General features: G+C 42.4%; 2 protein-coding genes across 30 annotated transcripts in view; one reads left to right on the top strand and one right to left on the bottom strand.

The window, feature by feature from the left end:
• The window catches only part of ANTXRL (ANTXR like), a 42,521-nt gene extending 30,070 nt beyond the window's left edge, over positions 1-12,451 (bottom strand). The window contains exon 1 of one of the 3 annotated variants that reach the window (XM_057734035.1): positions 12,326-12,451. In XM_057734035.1, coding sequence (XP_057590018.1) covers positions 12,326-12,348 — 23 coding nt within the window. In that variant the 5' untranslated portion in view covers positions 12,349-12,451. Of the gene's footprint in view, positions 1-7,995; positions 8,304-12,321 lie in introns of those variants that run through there. The other 2 variants (XM_057734038.1, XM_057734036.1) reach the window with 2 other exon arrangements.
• The window catches only part of ZNF488 (zinc finger protein 488), a 176,330-nt gene continuing 161,263 nt past the window's right edge, over positions 8,437-23,503 (top strand). For 20 of the 27 annotated variants that reach the window (XR_009053627.1, XR_009053626.1, XR_009053628.1 and 17 more), the window contains exons 1-4: positions 8,465-8,569; positions 9,781-9,838; positions 17,181-17,420; positions 20,817-20,939. The gene's annotated coding sequence lies outside the window, so the exon portion shown is untranslated. Of the gene's footprint in view, positions 8,570-9,077; positions 9,126-9,780; positions 9,839-14,508; positions 14,589-17,180; positions 17,421-20,816; positions 20,940-23,503 lie in introns of those variants that run through there. The other 7 variants (XM_057734069.1, XM_057734062.1, XM_057734053.1 and 4 more) reach the window with 6 other exon arrangements.

The following is a 23,503-nucleotide window of genomic DNA, read 5'->3' as shown; positions in this document are numbered from 1 at the left end:
CAACATAAACTTTCTATCAGAAGCTTCCATGCTAAAGTGCAAGACAACTTCTTTTTTAACTAATGGTAACACTTGAAACTAATATAATATTGTAAGTCAACTACACTTCAATTAGAAAGTAGAACTATGTACTCAACTAAAAAAAAAGAGAACACATTAAAATAATTATATACCATGTCCTAATGAGATTTATCCTTGGAATGCGAGTATGGTTCAAGATATGCAAATTAAAAAATGGGATACACAACATTAATAGAATGAAAGACAACAATCACAGGACCATCTCAATAGATGCAGAAAAAGCATTTGACAAATTACAACAAACTTTCATGCTAAAAACCTCAAACAGATTGGGTATAGAAGGAACATATTACACCATAATTAAGGCCATACACAACAAACCCACAGTTAACATTACACTCAGTGGTGGAAAGTTGAAAGCTCTGCCTCTAATATCAGGTACAAGGCAAAGATTCCCACTCTTATTATTCTTATTCAACATAGTACTGGAAGTCCTAGCTAGAGCTAATTGGCATAACAAAGAAACAAAAGGCATTCAAATTGGAAAGGAAGAAGTAAACGTCATTATTTGCAGATGATTTGATTTTGTATATAGAGAATCTTAAAGACTCAACCAAAGACCTCTTGGAACTAAACAATGAATTCTGTAAAGCTGCAGGATATAAAATCAACATACAGAAATCAGTTGCATTTCTAATAATGAAACATATGAAAAAGAAATAAAGAAAACTATCTCATTAGGAATAACATCAAAAATGGCATATACCATAATTCAAAAAACCATAATTCAAAAAGATACATGTACCACAATGTTTATTGTAGCATTATTTACAATAGCCAGGACATGGAAGCAACCTAGATGTCCATCAACAGATGAGTGGGTAAAGAAGATGTGGCACATATATACAGTGGAATATTACTCAGCCATAAAAAGGAATGAAATTGAGTTATTAGTAGTGAGGTGGATGAACCTAGAGTCTGTCATACAGAGTGAAGTAAACCAGAAAGAGAAAAACAAATACTGTATGCTAACACATATATATGGAATCTAGAAAAATGGTACTGATAAACCTAGTGGCAGGGCAGGAATAGAGATGCAGATGTAGAGAATGTACTTGAGGACACAGCAGGAGAAGGGAAAGCTGGGACATAGTGAGAGAGTACCATTGACATATATACACTACCAAATGTAAAATAGATAGCTACTGGGAAGCTGCTGCATAGCACAGGGAGATCGGCTCGATGCTTTGTGAAAACCTAAGGGGTGGGGTAGGGAGGGTGAGAGGGAGGCTCAAGAGGGAGGGGATATGGGGACATATGTATATACATAGCTGATTCACTTTGTTGTACAGCAGAAACTAACACAATACTGTAAAGAAATTATTTTCCAATAAAGATGAAAAATTAAGAAAACAAAACAAAACGATAAAACACTTAGGAATAAATTTAACTGAAGAAGTGACAGATTTATGCAATGAAAACTACAAGTCACAAATAAATGAAAAGACATTCCATGTTCCTGGATTGGAAGAATTAATATTATTAAACTGTCCATACTACCCAAAGCCACCTATAGCTTCTATGCAATCCCTATCAGAATTCCAATGCATTTATAGCAATAGAAAAAACAATCCTAAAATTTGTGTGAAACCACAAAAAACCCCAAATAACCAAAGCAATTCTGAGAAAGAAGAACAAATCTGGATGCATCATACTTTCTGACTTCGAACTCTACTTCCTGATTTCAAAGCTAGAATAATTAAAACAGTATGGTAATAGCATAAAAACAGACACACAGGCCAATGGAACAGAATAGAGAACCCAGAATTAATGTCACATATATACAGTAAACAAATATTTGACAAAGGAGCCAAGAGCACCAATGGGGAAAATATAATATCTTTAACAAATAGTGTTTGCTAAACAATAAGTACAGGTGGAAAAATGACAATGGACCTGTATCTTACACCACTCCCCTAAATTAACTTCAAGTGTATCTAAGATGTAAACATAAGACCTGACACCATAAAACTCCTAGAAGAAAACATAGAGAAGAAGCTCCTTAAAATTTGTCTTGGCAATGACTTTTTTGGATATAACACCAAAACCACAAACAACAAAAACAAAGGTCAACAAATGGGACTACATCAAACATAAAAGCTTCTGCAAAGCAAGAGCAACAATCAACAAAATAAAACGGCAACCAACAGAATGGGAGAAAATATTTACAAACATATATTGGATAAGGGATTAATATCTAAAATGTATAAAGGACATATACAACTCAATTAAAAAATCCAAACAATCTGATTAACAAGTGGGCAGAGAAATAGATATTTTTTCCAAAGGAGACATCCAAATGGACAAGTACATGAAAAGATGCTCAACATCACTAATCATCAGGGAAATGCAAATCAAAAACCACGAGACACATCTCATACCTGTTAGAATGGCTATCAAGAAGACAAGCAATAACAAGTGCTAGTGAGAATGTATAGAAAAAGGAAACTTTTACACTGATGACGGGAATCTAAATTGCTTTAGCCACTATGGAAAACAATATGGAGGTTCTTGAGAAAGTTAAAAATAGAATTTCCACATGATCCAGCAATCCCACTTCTGGGTATATATCTAAAGTGAATGAAAACAGGATATTGAAGAGATATATGCACTTCCATGTTTATTGCAGCACTATTCACAATAGCTAAGATATAGAAACAACCTAAGTGCCTATCAGCAGATACTTAGATAAAGATGTTGTATGTATATGCAATGGAATTTAATTCAGCCATGAGAAAGGAGGCCATCCTGCCATTTGTGGCAAGACTGAAGGACCTTTTGCTAAGTAAGATAAGTCAGACAAAGACAAATACTGTATGATATCACTTATATGTGGAATCTAAAAAAGCCAAACTCATCAAAACAGAGTAAAATGGTGGTTGCCAGGGGCTTGGGGGAATAAGAGGTGTTGTTTAAGTGTACAAACTTGCAGCTAGTTGACAAATAAATCTCGGATATCTAATGCACAGTTTAGTGAACATAGATAATATTTTATTTTAATCATCAAATTTTCTGAGACTAGATGTTAATTATTCCCATCACAAAAAAAGAAATAATAATTATGTGATGTGACAGAGGTGCTATCTAAATATATTTGATATATGGCAAATATATTTGAATAAAAATAATGATTTTTAAAAAGAAAGAAAATCAGGAAAATTATATATAATATATACATATTATATATGAGAATATTAATTTGTAATCATTAATGTCCATGTAACCATAAAGAAAATATCTGTAATAGATATTCAAAATATCTTCACACAAAGGAAGTGAAAAGGGAACCAAAACATATCACTACAAAAAAAAAATCAGCTAAACATAAAAGAAGGTAGAAATGGAGAAACTTTGGGAGAAAAAGCTAGAAGACACACAGAAAACAAATAGTAAAATGTCCGATATTAAGTCCTTCCCTATCAGCAATTACTTTAAATGTACATGGATTAAACTCTCCAATTAAAACGTACAGATTGCCAGAATGGATCAAAAAAGATGCAACCATATGATGTCTACAAGAGACTCACTTTCAATGTTACAACATCAGGAGGTTGAAAATGAAAGAATGAAAAGAGATATTCCAAGTAAAGAGAAACATAAAGACAGCTAGCATGACTATAATTAACAAACTAGACTTTACATATAAAATTGTTATAAAAGACAAAGGCATTATATAATTACAGGAGGGTCATTTCACCAAGAAGACAAAATAATTATAAACAGACATGCACCAAATATCAGAAAAGCAAAATTTAGGAAGCAAGCATTGACAGACTTAAGGGAGAAATGAACAGTTCTACAATAATAGAGAATTCAGAATCCCACTTTTAGTAATAGAACAATCAGATAGAATATAAGAAAATAGAGAAATAAGGGAATACAGGATGTGAATACCATCATAAGCCAATTGTACCTAACAGATACATACAGAACACGCTTCTCCCAAACAGTAGAATACACATTTTTCTCAAGTGCATTTGAAATGTTCTCCAGGATAGATTACATGTTAGACCACAAAACATTTCTTTAAATTTTTAAATGATGAAATCACCCCAAAACTTAAAATCATTTCCAACCTCAATGAAATGAAGCTATAAGTCAATAGCAGAAAATAATAATTTCCACATATTCAAAAATACGTGGAAATTAAACAATACCCTTTTAATCAGCAAATTGGTCAAACAGGAAATCATAAGAGAAATTAGAAAATACCAGGAGACAAATGAAAATGAAAACACAACATAAAGAAACATACAGTGAAAGTAGAATTGAGAGGGGAATTTGTAGCTCTAAACAAATACATTAAAAAGGGAAGAAAAATCTCAAATCTATAAACTAACTTTACAGCTTAGTGAACTAGAAAAATAAATGAAAACTAACCCCAAACTAGCAGGAGGAAGGAAATAATAAAGATTATAACAAAGATAAATAAAATATGTAATAGAAAAATAGAGAAATACCAGTGAAATCAAAAATTGGTAAGTTGATCAACAAAATTCACAAACCTTTATATCCATTAATTTAAATAAAAGAGGGATGACAAATTACTGAAATCAGAAAATGAAGTGGGACACTACTACTGATTTTATACAAATAAAAAGGATTATAAGAGAATACTGAAATTTGTAAGCAATAAAACAACCTAGATGAAATGAGCAAATTCCAAGAAACACACTTACCTGACAAAACTGAATCATGAAGAAACAAAAGCTGAATAGACCTATAACTAGTAAAGAGATTGAGTCAGTAATCAATAATCTCCCAACAGAGAAAAGTCCAGGACCAGATGGTTTCACAGGTTAATTCTACTAATCATTTAAAGGAAAATTAACACAAATTCTTCTCAAAATCTTCCAAAAAATTGAAGTGGAGGGAATACTTTCAAACTTATTTTATGAGGCCTGCATTACCCTGATACCAAAGCCAGACAAACACTACAGGAAGAGTACAGACTAATATTTGTATGAATATAAATACAAAAATCCTCAACAAAAAAAAATCTAGCAGCATCTGAAAAGGTAGGATTTATTTCCACAATACAAAGATGGTTCAACATACAAAAATCAAACAATATAATTAATTAAATTAATGTATTGGAGAAACCAAACTACTTGACCATTTCAATTGATGTAGAAGAATCGCTTGATTAAAATCTAAAATCCCTTCTTCATAAAAACACTCAAACTGGGAATAGGGAAAAATTCTATGAAAAATGTGATAAAGGCTATGAAAAACCTTGGCTAACATAACAATGGTGAAAGATTAAAAGCTTTTCCCCAAAGATCAAGAGTAGTACAAGGATGCCCACTTTCATCACTTCTGTGCAACACAGCACTGGAAGTTATAGCCAGAGCAACTAGGCAAGAAAGAGAAATAAAGGCATTCAAATTGAAAAAAAAAAAAAAAGATGTAATATCTCTGTTCTTGGATAATATAATCTTACATGTAAAAAACCCTAAAGATTTCACAGAAGATGTTTGAGCTAATAAAGAAATTCAGCAAAGTTATAGGATACAAAATCAACATACAAAAATCAGTTATATTTCTATATACTAATAATGAATATTCCAAGAAGGAAATTAAGAAAACAATTCCATTTACAATATCATCAAATAGAATTAAATACTTAAGAATTAATTTAATCAATGAGGCAAAAGACCAGTACACTGAAAACTAGAATACGTTGCTGAAAGAAATTTTAAAATATGTAAATTATTAGAGAAACATGATAAGGAAAATCATAAAGTTTTCTATGGCAAGACAATCAAACTAAGTTAGAATTGAAACATGCATGACATGCCCCAATTTGTGATGAACCTCTCCCAAATATGCATTGTGCTTCTGCATTATGCATTAACCAGACCTCCTCAAGGCAGGAGGATATAATCAACCTTTGAGGATAACAGTCCCTTTCTTCTGATGCCAGCATTGTAATTTTTAAGATCAATATTTTTTTCTCATCCTGACAGGGGATCACATTGACCTAAAGGCTCACTCTGTATATGCATACCTGCCAAAACATCTCTGATGAACTTTATGCATAATGTTAACCTGTCAGTGTGATACATGATTCTTTGTCTCAAAAATATGTAAAACTGCATCTCTAGCTCCTGGCAAGTGGAACAGTTCTCAGAGTTTCTGAGAATCTGTCCCTGAGGTTATAATCCTCAGTTTGGCTCAAATAAAATTCTCTAATTTTTCTTCTTTACTTGATTGTTAATTGAGTTTTCATCAGCAAACATTACATATTCATGGGTTAGCAGCCTTAGTATTGTTAAATTGGCAATACTAGCTAAGGCTATCTACAGATTCAATGCAATCTCTATCAAAATCTCAACAGCAATTTTTGTTTTTTTTTGTAGAAACTGAATGATCCACGCTAAAATTCATATGGAATCTCAGGGGACTCAAATAGCTATAAGCAAAATCTTAAATAAGAACAAAGTTGGCAGATTCATATTTTCTGGTTTCAAAATTTAATACAAAACTACAATAATCAAAACAGTGTGGTACTGGCATAAGGGCAGACATATAAAATGGAATAAAATAGAAAGCCCAGAAATAAACCCTCATATATGTATTCAATTGTTTTTTTTTTTAAACTGTAACAGTCTATACTTTGACTACAAAATACAATTCCTTCAACAAAAATGACATTACAGAGCAGTAATTTTCAAAGTGCATCTAGGAAGAGCAGAAAGAGCATTTGTTTGAAATGCACAGGCTTACTGATTCAGTAACTCTGGGCTGGGCCCAGTAATCTGCGTTTTAACAAGCCCGCTGGACAATTCACAACCACTTTTGCAGATGAATATTTATCACGACAAAAAGATAAATGGTTAAATGACAAAGGGTTACAAAATGGCATGTACAAAACAGCAGGTATGAACAGTGCATCCCTATTCTGAATACGTATATAAAGACACACAGAGAAAATGTCCAGGAAGATTTTGTACTAAGGCGGTAAAATGGACACTCTCCGGGTAATAGAATTATGAGCGTCTCAGATTTTTTCGTTTTGATAATCCGTAAAGTCTAACTAGCTTACAGCGACGTGTATTTGTAAAAACGGATGGAGAAGGAAAAAATACAGTGACAATTTTAAACTAAGAAAAAGTCAAAGGGGGAGGGGTGGTGGTGAGGTAGGAAGGAGGCAGAGAGTACTCCTCAATTTCCTGGTGGGCCCGAGGCTGGGAGGACGGCGTGGGGGGGGGGGTGTTGAGGGGCACGGACGGCCACCCATGGCCCCTGCCCAGAGAAGAGGGGAGAGAGGAAAGGGAGGGCAACACTGGGGGGAGGAGAGGGGTCTCTGCAACTCCTCGGACCTCTGGGAAGGGTTCCGTGACTTCAGAGTGTTGCAGAAAACCAATCTCATGAGAAACCAAGCACCACACTCAGAGAGTTGGAGAACTCAGGTTTAGTACGCCAGCAGACCCCAGATGAGCTCCAAAATTCTGGGCCCCGTTTCAGGGAAGTCTTCTCCTTATATACAACATACAGCTATAATTGGTACAAACTGGCTACAAATTACTATAGGTCACAGGCAGTTACAGAGCGCGGGAGTTGCCATGGGTTGCACACATGGCAGGGGGTCCTAACAGGAACTTGTAGGAGCAGGACATTCCATTCTTATCAGGACTAAGGTCACAACTGGCATTCTCATATTGGTTGCAGGTTGAAGTTAATGAACACTTAACAAGTCTATGTGCAAAGGGTCTCAAACAAAGGCTTGGGGTGGGTGCCTGAGAGGGAGACATTCTTCCCTTATCTGATCACTCTTAGTAATTCATTTTATTGTTTAACTGAGAGTGGTAAGCATGCCTTTGCAAGATAGAGGAGAGTAAGCAATTACAAGTATGGAAGTTTCAACTTCCTCATCAAGAGATTTAGGGGAGACTTGAGGAAAAACTTAACTGCTAAGAGCACCAAATCCCAGAAGGGGCTCCTTGGCGAGTTTTTTCCCAGCTGGAACAGACCAAGGCTGCCCGGAGGGTGTTGAGCTTCGCTGACCGAGGGCGGGGATGACCTGATGCCCTGACCCCATGCCCTGACCCCTTCCAGCCTTGGGACGCGGGGGGAGCTGCGAGCGCTGCGGGACTCCCGCCCCCGAGGGACGCGGGCCCTGCCCGGGGGTTTGGGTGGGGAAGGAAGGAGAGGCGGCGTGCCATTGCTAGGGGACGGGCGGCGGGGCGGGCTAGGAGCGCAGACGGCGCGGCCAGGCGCGCTCTGCTCTGCGGTTCCGGTTCCTGCGAAGCCTGTCGCTCCCTTCTCCCGGCCCAGGTCCGAGTGCAGCCCTCATCCCACGCCCACTGAGCGGCCCCGCCCCCTCACGCTCCCGTTTTAAGGCGCAGCATGGCGTGTGCCGAGCCGCGCACGCGCAAGTGACGGTGGCGTGGCGGAGTTGGTACCTTTTGCGGTTCCCGCCGGGAGTGACAAAACCTTGATGCTGTGGGAGCTGAGCTCTGGACCCGCGGCCGAGGCCTTGCAAGTGAGCTGGGTGGGGTGGAGGGAGGGGTGGAGAAAGCCGGCCCGTGCCCCAGTAACTGGGAGCCCCGGGTCCTGCCTCAGCACCTCACCCGCTGTGGGCTCCGCTGAGAGGAATCTTAGTTCTAGAGGCGACCTGAGCCGTCCACTCGCCCCCACGCATTTTTAAGAGATAGCTCCCAACAGGTGTCACATTGCCTCCAAATGCTTCTCGAAGGTTCGGATTTCAGGGGAAAACTTGATCATGAAATGAGAAGGGTTTGGAGTTGCAGGTCACCACAGTCGCGATGGCGAAGGACTGGGGGAGTATAAGGGAATGGGCAGTTTGGTTTCCTGCGCGGGAAATTTCCTGCACTTACTTAGCGTGGGACCCCCTACAGCATTCTCCGTTCACAGTCTTCTCCCAGTTTGGCCTTCTGTATTCTGTCCGAGTCTTCCCAAACGCTGCAGTGGCCGGTCCTGGGTTCTATGCCATCATACAGTTTTATTTGGCAAGGGATGCCCACAGAGCCCAAAAGGCATGCGACGAAAAGCAGCTTTTTCAGACATCTCCAGTAAAGGTGGGTCCAAATGTGGAATTCCTCGCTCTTTTTTGAAGGGGCTCTGGTGGATGGCACGTCAATTACAGAAGCTGTATTAGTGTAGTTTTGTAAATAGGCTCCATCTCCAGGACTTGGGGTTTCTAATGGCAAAATCCCAAAACTTGGGGTTAATGGGCTAAGAGCAGCTGGTCCTCCTAATAAACTTCGACCAGTTTTTGGTTTATTTTGAACCTGTCTGGATAATATGGAAGTTCCTGTTCCAAGAGGGACAGTATCTGGTGAAATTACAGCTGAATCAATATAAGACACTGAAGAATCTGTATTCAATGAGTACTTTGCATTGGAAGATTCTAAATTCAGTCTGTTTAATTCCTATTTCATATAATGACTCAAAGGGGGACCAGAGGAAAGGATTTAAACTAAGGCTCTTTTGGTAACATTCTGATCCTTTGGCAAGCCGATCTGTCTTGCTGGAGATAAAAGATAACCCAACAAGCTGTAGCTGCAAATCTATAACACGTAGCTTTCTAGATTACTGAGTGCAACTGTGGTCACAAGATAGGCATATGATGGCAATATACATGTCCCAACAATGAAAGAGTAAAGCAAGCTGAATCACCAAACTCAGTAACAATATCATCATGGCTTTTCTGCTTATTAAACACTCCACCAGATAAGATCTGCTCCCCTTCTGCAAGTTTGCTGAGATCAACACAACATTTTGCAAGCAGGTATTTACATTGTGGTGTAGTACAACTGTGTCCTTTCAAGAGTCTATATGCTTTATATGCCTTTCCTGAGTGGTAATAACAGGTTGCCAGTAAAAACAAGGCTTCTTCTGAGTGTACACTATGAAGAGTAGCCCCTGCTCTCCGCATCTACAGAAAGTCTTCCGCATACAGTCGCTCTGCAAGGAAAACTGCATCTCTGTAAGCATAGTGGTTTAGTGCTTGCCATATAGCAGCCTGGACGGGTTCCTGCAGCACCGTCATCCTGGAGGCTCAGGCCCACTTTCTGCAGTGCCTCAGGCCCCCCCCCATAGAGGCTCCGGCCCGGCCAGCTCCTGCTCATTTTTCTCAATTGGTTTTTGACAAGGGAACCAAGACCATCCAATGTTCGAAATGACAGTATTTTCAACAACTAATGCTAGGAAAACTGGATGTCTACATGCAAAAGAATGCAGTTAGATTCTTAACTTACACCTACATAATATATACAAAAATTAACTCAAAATGGATCAAAGATCTAAATGTAAAAGCTGAAACTAATAAACTTATAAGAAAACATAGAGGAAAAGCTTCATGACATTGGATTTTGTAATGGTTTTTAGACATGATACCAAAAGCACAGGCAATAAAAGAAAAAAGAGATAAACCAAACTTAATCAAAAGTAAAAACCTTTGTACAAAGGATACCATGAAAAAAGATGAAAAGATAGGGACCTCCCTGGTGGTCTGGCGGTTAAGAATCTGCCTTCCAAAGCAAGGGACACAGGTTTGATCCCTGGTTGGGGAACTGAGACCCCACATGCCATGGGGCAACTAAGCCCGCATGCCACAACTACTGAGCCTGTACACTCTAGAGCCCGTGCACCACGACTAGAGAGAAGTCTGTGTGCTGCAACTAGGGAAGCCTGCACACCACAATGAAGAGCCTGCACCTCAATACAAGATCCCACATGCCGCAACGAAGATCCTGTGTGCCTCAACTAAGACCAGATACAGCCAAATAAATAAATAAATATTAAAAAAATAAAAAGATAACCTACAGAATGAAAGAACCATTGCAAATCATGTATCTGATAAGAAATTGCTATCCAGAATACATAAGAACTCCTACAACTCAACAACCAAAACCAAACAACCCAATTCAAAAATGGGCAAAGGACTTGAATAGACATTTCTACAAAGAAGATATACATTAAGCATTAAAAAGGATGCTCAGCATCACTAGTCATTAGGGAAATGTAAACCAAAACCACAATGAGATACCAGTTCATGATGGTTATTATCAAAAACAAAACAAAATAAAACAAAACTTGGAAAATAATGTGTCAGAGAAAATGTGGAGAAATGGAAACCCTTGTACGCTGCTTGTGTGAATGTAAAATAGTGCAGCCACTGTGGAAAATAATATGGCATAGTTAACATAGTTAAACACAGAATTAAAAGCACAGAATGTCCAGCAGTTTCACTCCTAGGCATATGCCCAAAAGAAGTGAAAGCAGGGACTCAAATAGATACATGTACACCAATGTTTGCAGCAGCACTATTCACAGTAGTTCCAAAGAGGAAACAACACAAGTTCTTAGCAACAGATAAAAGGGTAAAGGAAATGGTATATACATTAAATAGAATATTATTCAGACATAAAAAAGAATGAAAATTTGATACATGCTACAACATGGGTGGACCTTGAAAACATTTTGCTAAGAGAAATAAGCCAGACACAAAAGGCCAACTAATATATAATTCCACTTGTATGAGGTACCTAGAATAGGCAAATTCACAGATACAGAAAATAGGATGGAAGTTACCGTGGGTTGGGGAGAGATGAATGAGAATTATTGTTTAATAGGTACAGGTTTCAACGTCCTCTGCTGACAAAAGCACATAAGCCATGTCTAGCTCCTTGAGGAATTGTGAGGGGTCCTAAGAAGGATAAAACAAGACTTGAGATGTCCCACAAATAGGAGAACACAGATCAACAGTCTGGCCTGCATAGTCCTATTTTTCCATTCATCCAAGCTGTGGGAGAAGCTGTGAAGGACACAGACATGTTGAGTCCAGGTATTACTCTGAGGATGTCCCTGCAGCTGTCATCAGCTCTAGAAACCCCTCATGTGCAGAGTTTCCTTGCCCAGGGTCACTACCTTCTTGAGGTAGCCACCTGCAGTGACTGATGGCCTAATCATTTGGCCCAACTTGGGATAACCTTGAGGGTGCCTTTCAGCTCCAAAGCTCCTCACAGGTCAGCTGAGCCTGTCAGGCCTGTGCTGAAGTTCCACTTAATCCTCCTTCCATCAGTCCCCTTGCACAGGTGTTGATGCCAAGGCAGTCCCTAAGGAGTATCCTGCATGGCTCGGTCCCTGGCGCTCTGCTTCTCTCCTCTTTGCCAGCCCCTCTTCCTCCACTCATACCCCATATGTGGGTGCTCCTCTGGGTTCTGTCTCCTCATTCTCCTCTCGTTGGGCACGCCCACCTTGGGCTCCTACCTGCCTTTCTCCAGCTGCCTGGGACATCCCTGGACCCTTCTCCTTTTTCCTCCGGCTGCTGCTTCCACCCTTTCCTTTTCCTGTCCTTCCTCCCTGCTGCAGCCAAGCGGTTCTTTTGAAAATGCAGATATGATCCACTTCTCCTCTGATAAAAGCTTGTCTTCGGTGACACCAAAATGTGAAGAAAACACCTCCTACGTGGGCCCGGGGCCACCTCATTGGCCTGTGCCCCTCCTTTCTCCTTCTTCCTCCCTACCCCAGCTTCTCACACTTGGATCCTCTGAGATTACCTGAGGGCCTCATTCTTCAGGCCTTTGCACAGGCCACTCCCTTAGCCTGCAGCTCCCTGGCCTTCATAGGCCACCAGCCAGTACTGGGGGCACATGGGAGCATCTGTCATTTTCATCCAATTCAACCTAATGAAGGAACCAATGAGTAAGGAATCTAATGAAGGAGCTGGGAGTGAATCACTGAAGACCTTCCTGCGGGTGAGACATTGGTTTTGCCTCCAACCACCAGAGGGATTCTCAGGGACACACCCAGTCTTGGCGTCTTTGGAATGGGGTTTGGAATCAGATATTCTAGAACTTTAATTCCAGCTCCATGTTTTCCTGTCTGAGAATTTTGGTGGTTATTCCCTGGCCCTTAGCAACTTCCTTTCCTCATCTGTAAAATAGAAGTAATAACGTTTACACATAGTTGTTAAGAAGATGCAGTGATGAAGCTGATTTCCTACTCTACTCTTACCCTGAGTCTAGAGACACACCTGGTATCCCTCCATCCATTCTCTCTGGAATCCTGTGGCCTCTACCTTCAAAAGAGCCACCTGTACCTACTGGTCCATACCACCATCATCTCCTCCCTGGATCCCTGTACCAGGCCCCTCACTGGTTTCCTGGAAGATTCTGCCTGTGTACCCTTTAACTGCGACCCTTTTAGAACACAACGCAATCACACACTGCCTCTGCTCAAACGACATCTGCCGTCTCCCACCTCCTCACCTTCCAGTCTGTCAGTATAGCCTTTCTAGAGCACCTCTCTAGAGCAGCGCCCCGCCCCCCTGCCCCCCCCCCCCCCGGAACTTCCCATCCTCCTGTCCTGATTTCCCCCCTGGTGTTTATCCCCATCTAACACACTCGTTCCCCTTTGATTTATTTATTTCTTGTCTCCTAATATGAAAGCTCTAAGAGGACGAGGACTTTTTCAAGTTTTGCTTGCTGCCTTATCCCCACTGCCCAAAACAGTGACTGGCGTATAACAGTTTTCCAGTAATTATTTCAGTGAGTGGATGAACAAGGGAACGAGAGAATGAGTAAGACTGCTCGCTAATGGATGAAAGATCCAGAGAAACTTGGGAGTGCCACCAGCAGAGGTGTCTGGCCCGCACCCCACCTCCCCACAAAGGGCACATGGGGGGAGAGTGAGCCAGGGAGTCAGGGCTGGATCAGGGGCCCCTGCAGTGCTGGGGGGTTCCCACGGTGTGACTCTGCTTCCCTGGAAGTTGATCTTATGCTCATCCTCCATGACTGCATCTGACACGTGCTGGGCAAACCGTATAAACTCCCTTCATCCTCAGAACAACCTGGTGAAGTGGGTATGAAGATCCCATTGTACAGATGGGGACACTGAGGCAGAGAGCAGTGAGGCGACTTGCCCAAGGACACATGACTGATAAGTGGAGTCGGCCTGACTGAAAATTTGGGCTGTCTCCTCAGAGGTCATCATTCCCCTCTCCCCAGGAGTAGCAGGAAGCAGCCACAGGAGAAAGTTTGTCCTCACACCCTGCGAAAATGTTGTCAAGCTGGTTTTCTTCAACTAGACTGAAAGAGCACAGTTCCCAGGGAGTGGTGTTCCTTCCCTGGGGCTGAGGAGTGTGCTGGGCTTTCAGACAAGCCTGGGCTGGCCCTCTGAGGCAAAGCTGTAGGCCTACTCCTCCTTGACGGCCTGGGGCTGAGAAATGGGTGCGTAGGGCCCTTTCTTGGACACCCCCAGCTCCCCTTCCCATTTGCAGAATCCAACAGGATTCGGATCTGGCCAGTCTGAAAGGCAAATGTCGTGACTGACAGTATGGATGAGGTCTGTGGAGCAGCTTCAGTCCTGGAACCTGACTGGGGGTAGAGGGAGCTCGAGTTGCTCCCCTTTCTCTCCTGCCCTCCCAGCCTTCATGGGAAGACCCACACCCTTCACGTTGAACTACAGCTACACCAGCTCTGGTCAGAGGGATCAGTGCTGCCCCCTAGCATTTAAGAAGCCAAAGGAGGCAAGAGGTAGGGGTGGGGGGCGGGTGAGAGGGGTGAGAATTGGGGACAACCTGGCTCAGGAAGCCGTTTCTCTGGTGCTTTCTAGTCCCCCTACCTCACACCCTTCTTGGAGCAGAGGAAAGTGGAGCATGCTCCCACTATTTAATCTTTTGCAACAAACTTTTATTGACATTGAGCAAATCATTTAGTACTCCCAGCCTCAGTTTCATTACCTTAAAATAGGGATATAAAACCTACTCCCTCAAGCTGTTGGGTGTTCTTAGTGTTCAGCACATCCCTGGAACATAACAAGTGACCCACCTGTGCCCAGAGCCCTTCCGCATCCATCCTGGGGCTGCACTGTGCCCACTCTGGGCTGGACTGCAGAGAGCAGGGCTGTGGGCAGGGGCACTGTAACACGATGGCAGCTGAGAGGACTCTTTGGACGCACTGCCACTCTCTGGAAAGACTTACCAAAAGAGGCTGTCATCCCCCTACAATGTCCATCCATCCCCAACCCAGTGCCCAAGAGGGGAATCACTACCACCCTGGGCAACCAGACAAGACGTGCCCAGGGCATCTCAGAAGTCCCATCAGTGGACCATGAGGAGGGAACTTCTAGCAAGTAAGGTGCTCCCACCTCTGCTGCCTTTGTGTAGAAGCTGGTGGGCTGGGGCACACATACCCCCAACCGTCAGTCTCCACTGGAGAATAAGAGGAATTCGAGGAAGTACAACTTGGGATGCTGGACTAAGGGAAACTCAGGAAGCCTGGGTTCTGTCACCCCCACCAGCCTCTGGGCTACTTCACCCAACCTCTGGGAGTCTGCCCAACTTTCCAGGAGATTGCATATGCAAATACTTTCCCTGCTTTATATCCTAGGATTGTTTTGAGGATGACAGATGTGCAGTAAAGGCCTCTGGGGACCATAAAGTGCTTCAGTGATATTGGGAGTCATACTACTGTTACTAGTGAATAGGTAAAATTTATCCTCAGTCCCACAGAGGAGTTGAAAATGGAACCAAGGCCATTTCTCCAGTCTGAGGATCTCCCCCTCCCTTTCCTTCCTCGAGGGCCAGAAGGTACCTAATGCACAGCCCAGGTTTCCCAAGGCCACATGCAGACAGACCAAACTGCTCCGAAAGTGCACACAAACTGTAACGTGGATCTCCAAGTTGTCAAAGAAAGAACCAGCAAAACAAAGGACTTTCTAAACAGTGACATTATAAGAATGCTTAACAGAGGACACAGCAATCTCTCTGGGGCTCAGTAAAACTAGAGGTCATTTGGTTAAAAACAAAACAAAACAAAAAAACACAACCCCAAACCCAAAGTGAGCTTCTCCCAGGTGCTGAGAAGACAGCTCCTAGCAATCACCTGCCCCTCCAGCTGTTTAAGGGGCATGCAGGCCACAAGTTCAAGCTAAGCTGAGAGCCATCCAGAAAACTATGGTGGCCTTTTTTTCCTTTCCAAAAGAAAAAGTCCCAGAAACAAATGCCTAGGTCACTCCTTCTGCCTCAGGACAAGGAGGCCACAGAGGTCTAAGCAAGACTACTCGGCCCTTTCCCCTCGCAGAAGCTGGCATTCATTTAAGCTGTCTTGCCCACATTGACATCAGAGACCACCCAATGGCACTGGCAAGGGCAGGGGGCCACTCACATGTCCAAGATGAGGTAGAGGTCAAACGAGCCCTGGCAGGAATTCTTGTCTTCTGCCCGGCTCTTCCGGAGCCAGGTTCTGGGGCCGCGGAGGTGGTGAAAGTTTCCCGCGTCCTGGATGAGGTGGCGGTAGAGGTTCCCCCAGTCCAGATGGACGCGGTGGAGGTCTTTCCAGCCTGGACTGCTGTGCTGGAAACTCCCCGCACTCAGCAGCGGAGCCGGCAGCACCAGCAGCAGGAAGAACGCGGGCCCCGGCATCCCAGGCCCACCGCTCCCCATTTTTTTTGGCCGTCCCTATGGTCCCACTGGACGCCGGCCACTCAGGCCACCTCAGGCGGCGGCCTCCGCCGTCTCTGCGTGTTCCAAGGGCCCTCGCCCCCTCCAGCCCTTTCACTAAAGCACACTGTGAGCCTTTCTCGGTACCTGGCTGAGGGCGGAAGAGGCAAAGATGGCTGGCCTTGGGGGATGGCCCTTCCCCTGCCCCAAGGGGGCAGAATTCCCTGTGAGGTCCCTTATGATGGACAGCAAGGTTGGCATAGTGACTTTGTGACCTGCAGCTCTGCTCAGTGTCCTGCCTGTTGACAATCCCAGGGGGGAGTCAGGGGATCTTTGCGGGGGGGGGGGGGGTAAGATGAGGCCTCCGTCTGTTCTTCATCCCAGACCCTCTCAGGTGGCCGTTAAAATCCCGGAGAAGTCCTGCCTTTTTGTCAACTGAAAGAGGGCAGCTGAGGTGGCTTATGTGAGGACATCCCTGTGGGGGAGGAGGTCTAGGAGCTGGGAGTGTAGAGTGTTGCCGTGGTCATTGGTGTGACCCAGTGGATGGAAGGATCTAGTAGGGGAAGAAGGTCCTGCAAGGATGTCAAAGACCCTTGTGAATGAAGGACATGCCAATTATCTACTTTTTTGTAAAAGCTGCCACACACTGAGTGACAAAGCAAAAACTATTTTGTTATGCTCACAGGTCCTGTGGACCAGAAATTCAGAGAGGGCTGAGTGATGATTGCTGGTCTCTGCTCCACAGAAAAAGCATGCAAAAAGCATGTAATAGAGATGAGGTGGGCTCGCAGCCGTTAGCACGCGACTGTTCAGCGTGGGACCCTCAGCCATCCTCCCAGCGGTTCTCGCGGCAGAGAGTGTGGTGAGAGATGGATGGCAGCCTTCTCCCTGGGGCCCTCCAGGCTCTCCAGCCTCAGGTCGGCAGGTGAGTGGAGGGGCCTGGGGACAGGCTGAGGGCTGTGTCCTGCAGAGCTCCAGAGCTCTCGCGGTGTCCGCCCACTGGCCTTGAAGCAGTGGCTGAACCTCTCCCCCACCCGCACCTCCACGACCTGATGGCGGCAGTGGTCTCCATGGGTCACAGTCCACTGGCCCTGGCCCTTGTTTGGGCAGCCTGAGTGCCAGCTGGGTCCTGGGCACCTGGCTTCCTCTGTGATAATGTAACAGTGGTCTCCCCAGCTGGGACCTAACCTGAAGCATGGTGGGCCTTCCCTGCTCCCTCCCTTTTTCACCGGCCCACACACGGTTGCGGCAGGGGCCACTCTGCCGCCCCTCTCCTAAGCGGGCTGGGCCTAGCTTACCAGAATGGCCCTGCTCTGGCCTCCCACTCACTGCACAAGTGGGCTGGTGGGAGCTGCCCTCTGTGGATACCAGCTCCCAGGCCGCCTCATCGGTCATGAGCTGACCAGTGAAGCTAGCAGCGGACTAAGCCCACAGCGCCCACCACCTTGGATAGTGATCCCAGTGGCGGGCCTGTTAACTGGCTCCACGTGGACCCTGCAGTCTGCGTCGCTTGTGTGCCTAGCTCTGCTGAGAGCTGGAGGACAGTGTTGTTGAAGCAGCCCCCCTACTTCTTCCGACCTGGCTGCTTTTTGGTGTCACACCTTCCTGCTCTGGGTGTGGTGGCCGCAAGGCAGGCTGCAGCTATAGCAGCCACGCCCAGCCATTGGTCAGTGCCACAGCGGGCCCCTCCCCCAAACAAGCGGACCGTTAGTGAGCAACTGTCAACCAGCGACCGTTAGTGGTCTGCTCAGTCATTGGTCGGTGTCACAGTGGGCCCCTCCCCTTTTCCCTCTTATGTATAAAAGGAGCCCAAATTCAGACTGACGGAAGATGGTTTTCTGAGACACTAGTCTTGGTCTGCTAGCTTTCTGATTAAAATTGTTATTCCTTGTTCCAACAACTCATCTCCTGATCTATTGGCCTGCTGAGCGGCAAGCAGAACAAGCTTGGGCTTGGTATCAATAACAGCTGGGCAGTGTCTGGAGACCTGGCCCTGAGGTGCCACCAGCTGAGATCTGCCTCCTCAGCCAGACTTGGGCACTGGTGGGAGGACCCAGACTGGGTGTTGGACAATTCCCTGCAGGTAGGGAACCTGTCCACGCAGGGACCCCCTCCCTTAGCCAGGGCCTGGATGCGAAAGTCCAGCCTTGGGATCTTGAACAGGTAAAAGGAGGGGTAATGATGTTGCTTTGCTTACAAGATTTGTTGTGTTAAAAGCTGCAAGGAAGCATGGAGACAGAATTAAATGCTTCCCCTTCCCTTTCTTACCAGAACACGGAATAACATTTGTTTTGGTGAGGTTGACAGGCACATCTGACCTGAGCTCAAGAACAAAGGATCTGACACCAAGACGTTTGTAACAACGAACCACGACCCTCCCTCACCTTTCCTATAAAAAGACTTTGCTGAAAGCTTGCAGGGAGTTAGGGGTTTTTAAGGCATGAATCATTGTCTCCTTACATGGTCCTGCAATAAACCTTTCTCTGCTCCAAACTCCGAAGTTTTGGTATTGTTTGACCTCACTGTGCGTCAGGCACACAGACTTGCGTTTGGGTAACAAAACCATTTGCTTTTTCATGTAAAGTTTAGAAGTAACACACTGTTTTCACCCCCCCCAACCCTCTAATATTTGATTACAATAACTGTAGATATTTGGAGCGACTTGAATCTTTGATCTGGGCTCCTCCTATCAGTGAACCCGGCAATGTCTTCATTTATTTGGGTTGTTTTCAATATCTTTCCTATAAATTTTGCTATAAATATCCTGACTTCTTTTGTCAAGTGCTTTCCCTATATACTCTATATTTTTGATGCTATTGGAATGGCATTTTTAATATAGAGTTTTTAAACTATTGCTATCCTAAAGAAATTTACTTATTTGTTGATATACTCACCCAACTTGCTAAACTCCATTATTCTAAAAATTTATCTGTAGAATTGTTTGGGTTTCTATAAAAAATAAAAAACAAAACCCCAAAACATTATGCTCCAGTGAAATCTTGACTCGAAGTTGTGATGGAACGATTCTTTTTCTTTTTTTAAAATAAATTTATTTATTTATTTATTGGCTGCATTGGGTCTTTGTTGCTGCTTTCTCTAGTTGCAGGGAGCGGGGTCTGCTCTTCATTGTGGTGCGTGGGCTTCTCATTGCAGTGGCTTCTCTTGTTGCAGAGCACGGGCTCTAGGCTTGCGAGCTTCAGTAGTTGTGGCACATGGGCTCAATAGTTGTGGCTCACAGGCTCTAGAGCACAGGTTCAATAGTTGTGGTGCATGGGCTTAGCTGCTGCGAGGCATGCGGGATCATCCTGCAGCAGTGACCGAACCTGTGTCCCCTGCATTGGCAGGTGAACTCCCAACCACTGCACCACCAGGGAAGTCCCATAAGCATTCTTGATTTCAAAGAGAATAATTCCAACACATCACGTTTAAGAATGATATTTATTGACAGCTTTTTTTTGGAAATCTTTTATTAGATTATGGAGTTTCCTTGCTATTCTTGGTTTGATACAAATCATAAATGAGTATTGAATTTTATCTAAATTCCCTTTCTGTATATTCTTTAGATGAATATATATATTTTACCAATGATCTGTTAGTGTGATTAATTACATTGGTGCATGTAAAACCAATTTTAATATTTTATAAATAAATCCAAATTGATCATGGTAATTTTTTTAAAACTGCTGGATTGAGTTTACCATTAGTTTAGAATTTTTTAACCTATGATTATGAGAGAGGCTGCCTTTTAATTCCTGTTTTTGTATTATTCTTATCTGGTTTTAATATTAGGTATACTAACCTCATAAAATGCACTTGGGAATGTTTTCAGCTTTTGGAAAGACTTTGAACATGATCACAATAATCTCCTTCTTGAATATTTGATATGATATAATCCATGCCTGGTGTTTTCCTTGCTGGAAGTCTTTATTTATTTATTTATTTTAAGCTCTTTATTGGAATATAATTGCTTTACACTCTTGTACCAGTTTTTGAGGTAGACTAAAGTCAATCAGCTGTACTTATACATATATCCCCAGATCCCCTCCCTCCTGTGGCTCCCTCCCACCTTCCCTGTCCTGGCCCTCTAAAGCATCACCCATCATCGGGAGTCTTTAAACTACGGATAAAATTTACTTAATATTTACTGAATGTTATGGACTGAATTTAGATTTTGAACCCTAACCTCTAATGTGACTGTATTTGGCGATTAAGGCCTTTAGGGAGATGATTGAAGTTAAATGAGGTTATAAAGTGGGGCCCTAATCCCATAAGATACATATCCTTATAAGAAGAGAAAGAGACACCAGAACTTTCTTCCCAGGCACAAGAGGAAAGGCTACGTGAGGACACAGTGAGAAGGTGGCCATTTGCAATCCAGGAGGAGAAACCACATCAGAAACCAACCCTGCTGGCACTTTGATACTGGACTTCCTGCCTCGAGACCGTAAGAAAATAAATTTCTGTTTTTAAGCCACCCAGCCTGCGGTACTTTGTTAAGGCAGCCCTAGTGGGCTACCACATGGGATTATTCAGTGCTTCTATTTCTTTTATCAATCATTCCAGGCATATTTTTCTAGGAATTTGAACATCTTTTCCCTTATGTTGTTATAAAGTTGTTCAGAATATTCTTGATTTTTATATTTCTGCTCTGTCTTCTTTCTAATTCCTATTATTACTTGTGTCTTTTCTTTTATGGAGTCACAACAGGGAGGATGTTGCCTCCAAGAGACTGAAAATTAGTTAAGAATCTTTTTAAGTAGGAAGCTCAGTCATAAAGAGATGTATAGTTTATCTATGGTATTACATTAAACAGTTTTTTTTTTTTTTAGTTTGACCTCCTTTTATTGCATCACATTTATGTTAGAAAACAGAGTCATGTTTGTATAATTTCCCATATTTTAAATTTGGTTGTTTCCTTATAGTCTCATATAACTTCTTATTGTATCATAAATTTCCCATAAGCTAGTGTTTAGAGATAGAAGCTTGGTGAGTTTCAGGTTAACTGTTTTTGTTTTTGTTGAGACACATGATGCTTGACGTTGTATTATTGGCAAATGGGATCAAGTTTGTCAGTCTTTTCCCACCATTAAATTTCTCCAACAATGTTTTGACTTGTGGTTAAATCCCTAAACAACATTCCAACTAATGGCTTAAGCATCTATTGATGATAAATGTCTATATTATTTCTTTAAGGGTTGCAAAATAGTGACTTTTTTTCTAGTTTATTACATTTATATCATGATCAATACTTGATAAACAACACAAGCATACCCTTCAGATTGACAGCAACTGCCAGTGCTTTCCTGAGCTCATTGCTTGGATTTTATGTTGTAGTAGGTTGATTTTTAAGTGTGATTGATCAAAATTTCTTTCCTTAACTTCTACTTCCAGAATATGCAGTAAACTTGTATTCCATATTCCTTTAAGTACAACTAAAATCTGTAGACATTATACATGAAACAAACATAACACTTTGAGAGGTGGAGAGCAGAAGGCAGACTCAAGGAAAGACATAGTAGTGAGTTCTCTGGGTTTTCTTTTTCTTTTTTTTTTATTCATAAATATTTTATTATTTATTCTTTTTTATGTATATTTCTCATCTATATAAAAAATGAAGTATAGTTGATTTACAATGTTGTGTGAGTTTCAGATGTACAGCAAAGTGATTCAGTTATACATACATATATATCTATTTTTTAAGGTCTTTATTGGAATTTAATTGCTTTACACTGTTGTGCCAGTTTTTCCTGTACAGCAAAATGAATCAGCTGTATTTATACATATATCCTCATGTCCCCTCCCTCCTTCAAATCCTTCGCACCCTCACTATCCCAATCCTTTCAGTCATCACCCATCATTGAGTTGATCTCCCTGTGTTATGCAGCAGCTTCCCACTAGCTATCTATTTTACATTTGGTAGTGTATATATGTCAATGCTACTCTCTCACTTCATCCCAGCTTCCCCTTTGCCCTCTACCCCATGTCCTCAAGTCTGTTCTCTACATCTGCATCTTTATTGTTGCCCTGTCACTGGTTTCATCAGTACCATTTTTTTAGATTCCATATACATGAGTTAGCATATGGTATTTGTTTTTCTCTTTCTGGCTTACTTCACTCTGTATGACAGACTCTAGGTGCATCCAGCTCACAACAAATAACTCAATTTCATTCCTTTTTATGGCTGAGTAATATTCCATTGCATATATGTGCTACATCTTCTTTATCCATTCATCTGTTGGTGGGCATTTAGGTTGCTTCCATGTCCTGGCTATTGTAAATAGTGCTGCAATGAACATTGTGGTACATGTTTCTTTTTGGATTATGGTTTTCTCAGGATACATGCCCAGGAGTGGGATTGTTGGGTAATATGGTAGTTCTATTTTTAGTTTTTTAAGGAACCTCTATACTATTTTCCATAGTGGCTGTACCAATTTACATTCCCACCAATAGTGCAGGAGGGTTCCCGTTTCTCCACACCCTCTCCAGCATTTATTGTCTTTAGATGAAGGCCACTCTGACCGGTGTGAGGTGATACCTCATTGTGGCTTTGACTTGCATTTCTCTAATGATTAGTGATGTTGAGCATCTTTTCATGTGTTTGTTAGCCATCTGCATGTCTTCTTTAGAGAAATGTCCATTTAGGTCTTCTGACCATTTTTGAATGGGGTTATTTGCTTTTTTGGTATTAAGCTACATGAGCTGCTTGTATATTTTGGAGATTAATCCTTTGTCTGTTGCTTCATTGGCAAATATTTTCTCCCATTCTGAGGGTTGTCGTCTTGTCTTGTTTATGGTTTCTTTTGCTGTGCAAAAGCTTTTAAGTCTCATTAGGTCCCATTTGTTCATTTTTGTTTTTATTTCCATGATTCTAGGAGGTGGGTCAAAAAGGATCTTGCTTTGATGGATGTCATAGAGTGTTCTGCCTATGTTTTCCTCTAGGAGTTTTATAGTGTCTGGTTTTACATTTAGCTCTTTAATCCATTTGGAGTTTATTTTTGTGTATGGTGT

Source organism: Hippopotamus amphibius, chromosome 5 (assembly GCF_030028045.1).
Source record: "Hippopotamus amphibius kiboko isolate mHipAmp2 chromosome 5, mHipAmp2.hap2, whole genome shotgun sequence".
Taxonomy (NCBI): Eukaryota; Metazoa; Chordata; class Mammalia; order Artiodactyla; family Hippopotamidae; genus Hippopotamus; species Hippopotamus amphibius.
The sequence above is the reverse complement of the archived record's forward strand: the minus strand, read 5'-3'. Positions and strand labels throughout refer to the sequence as shown.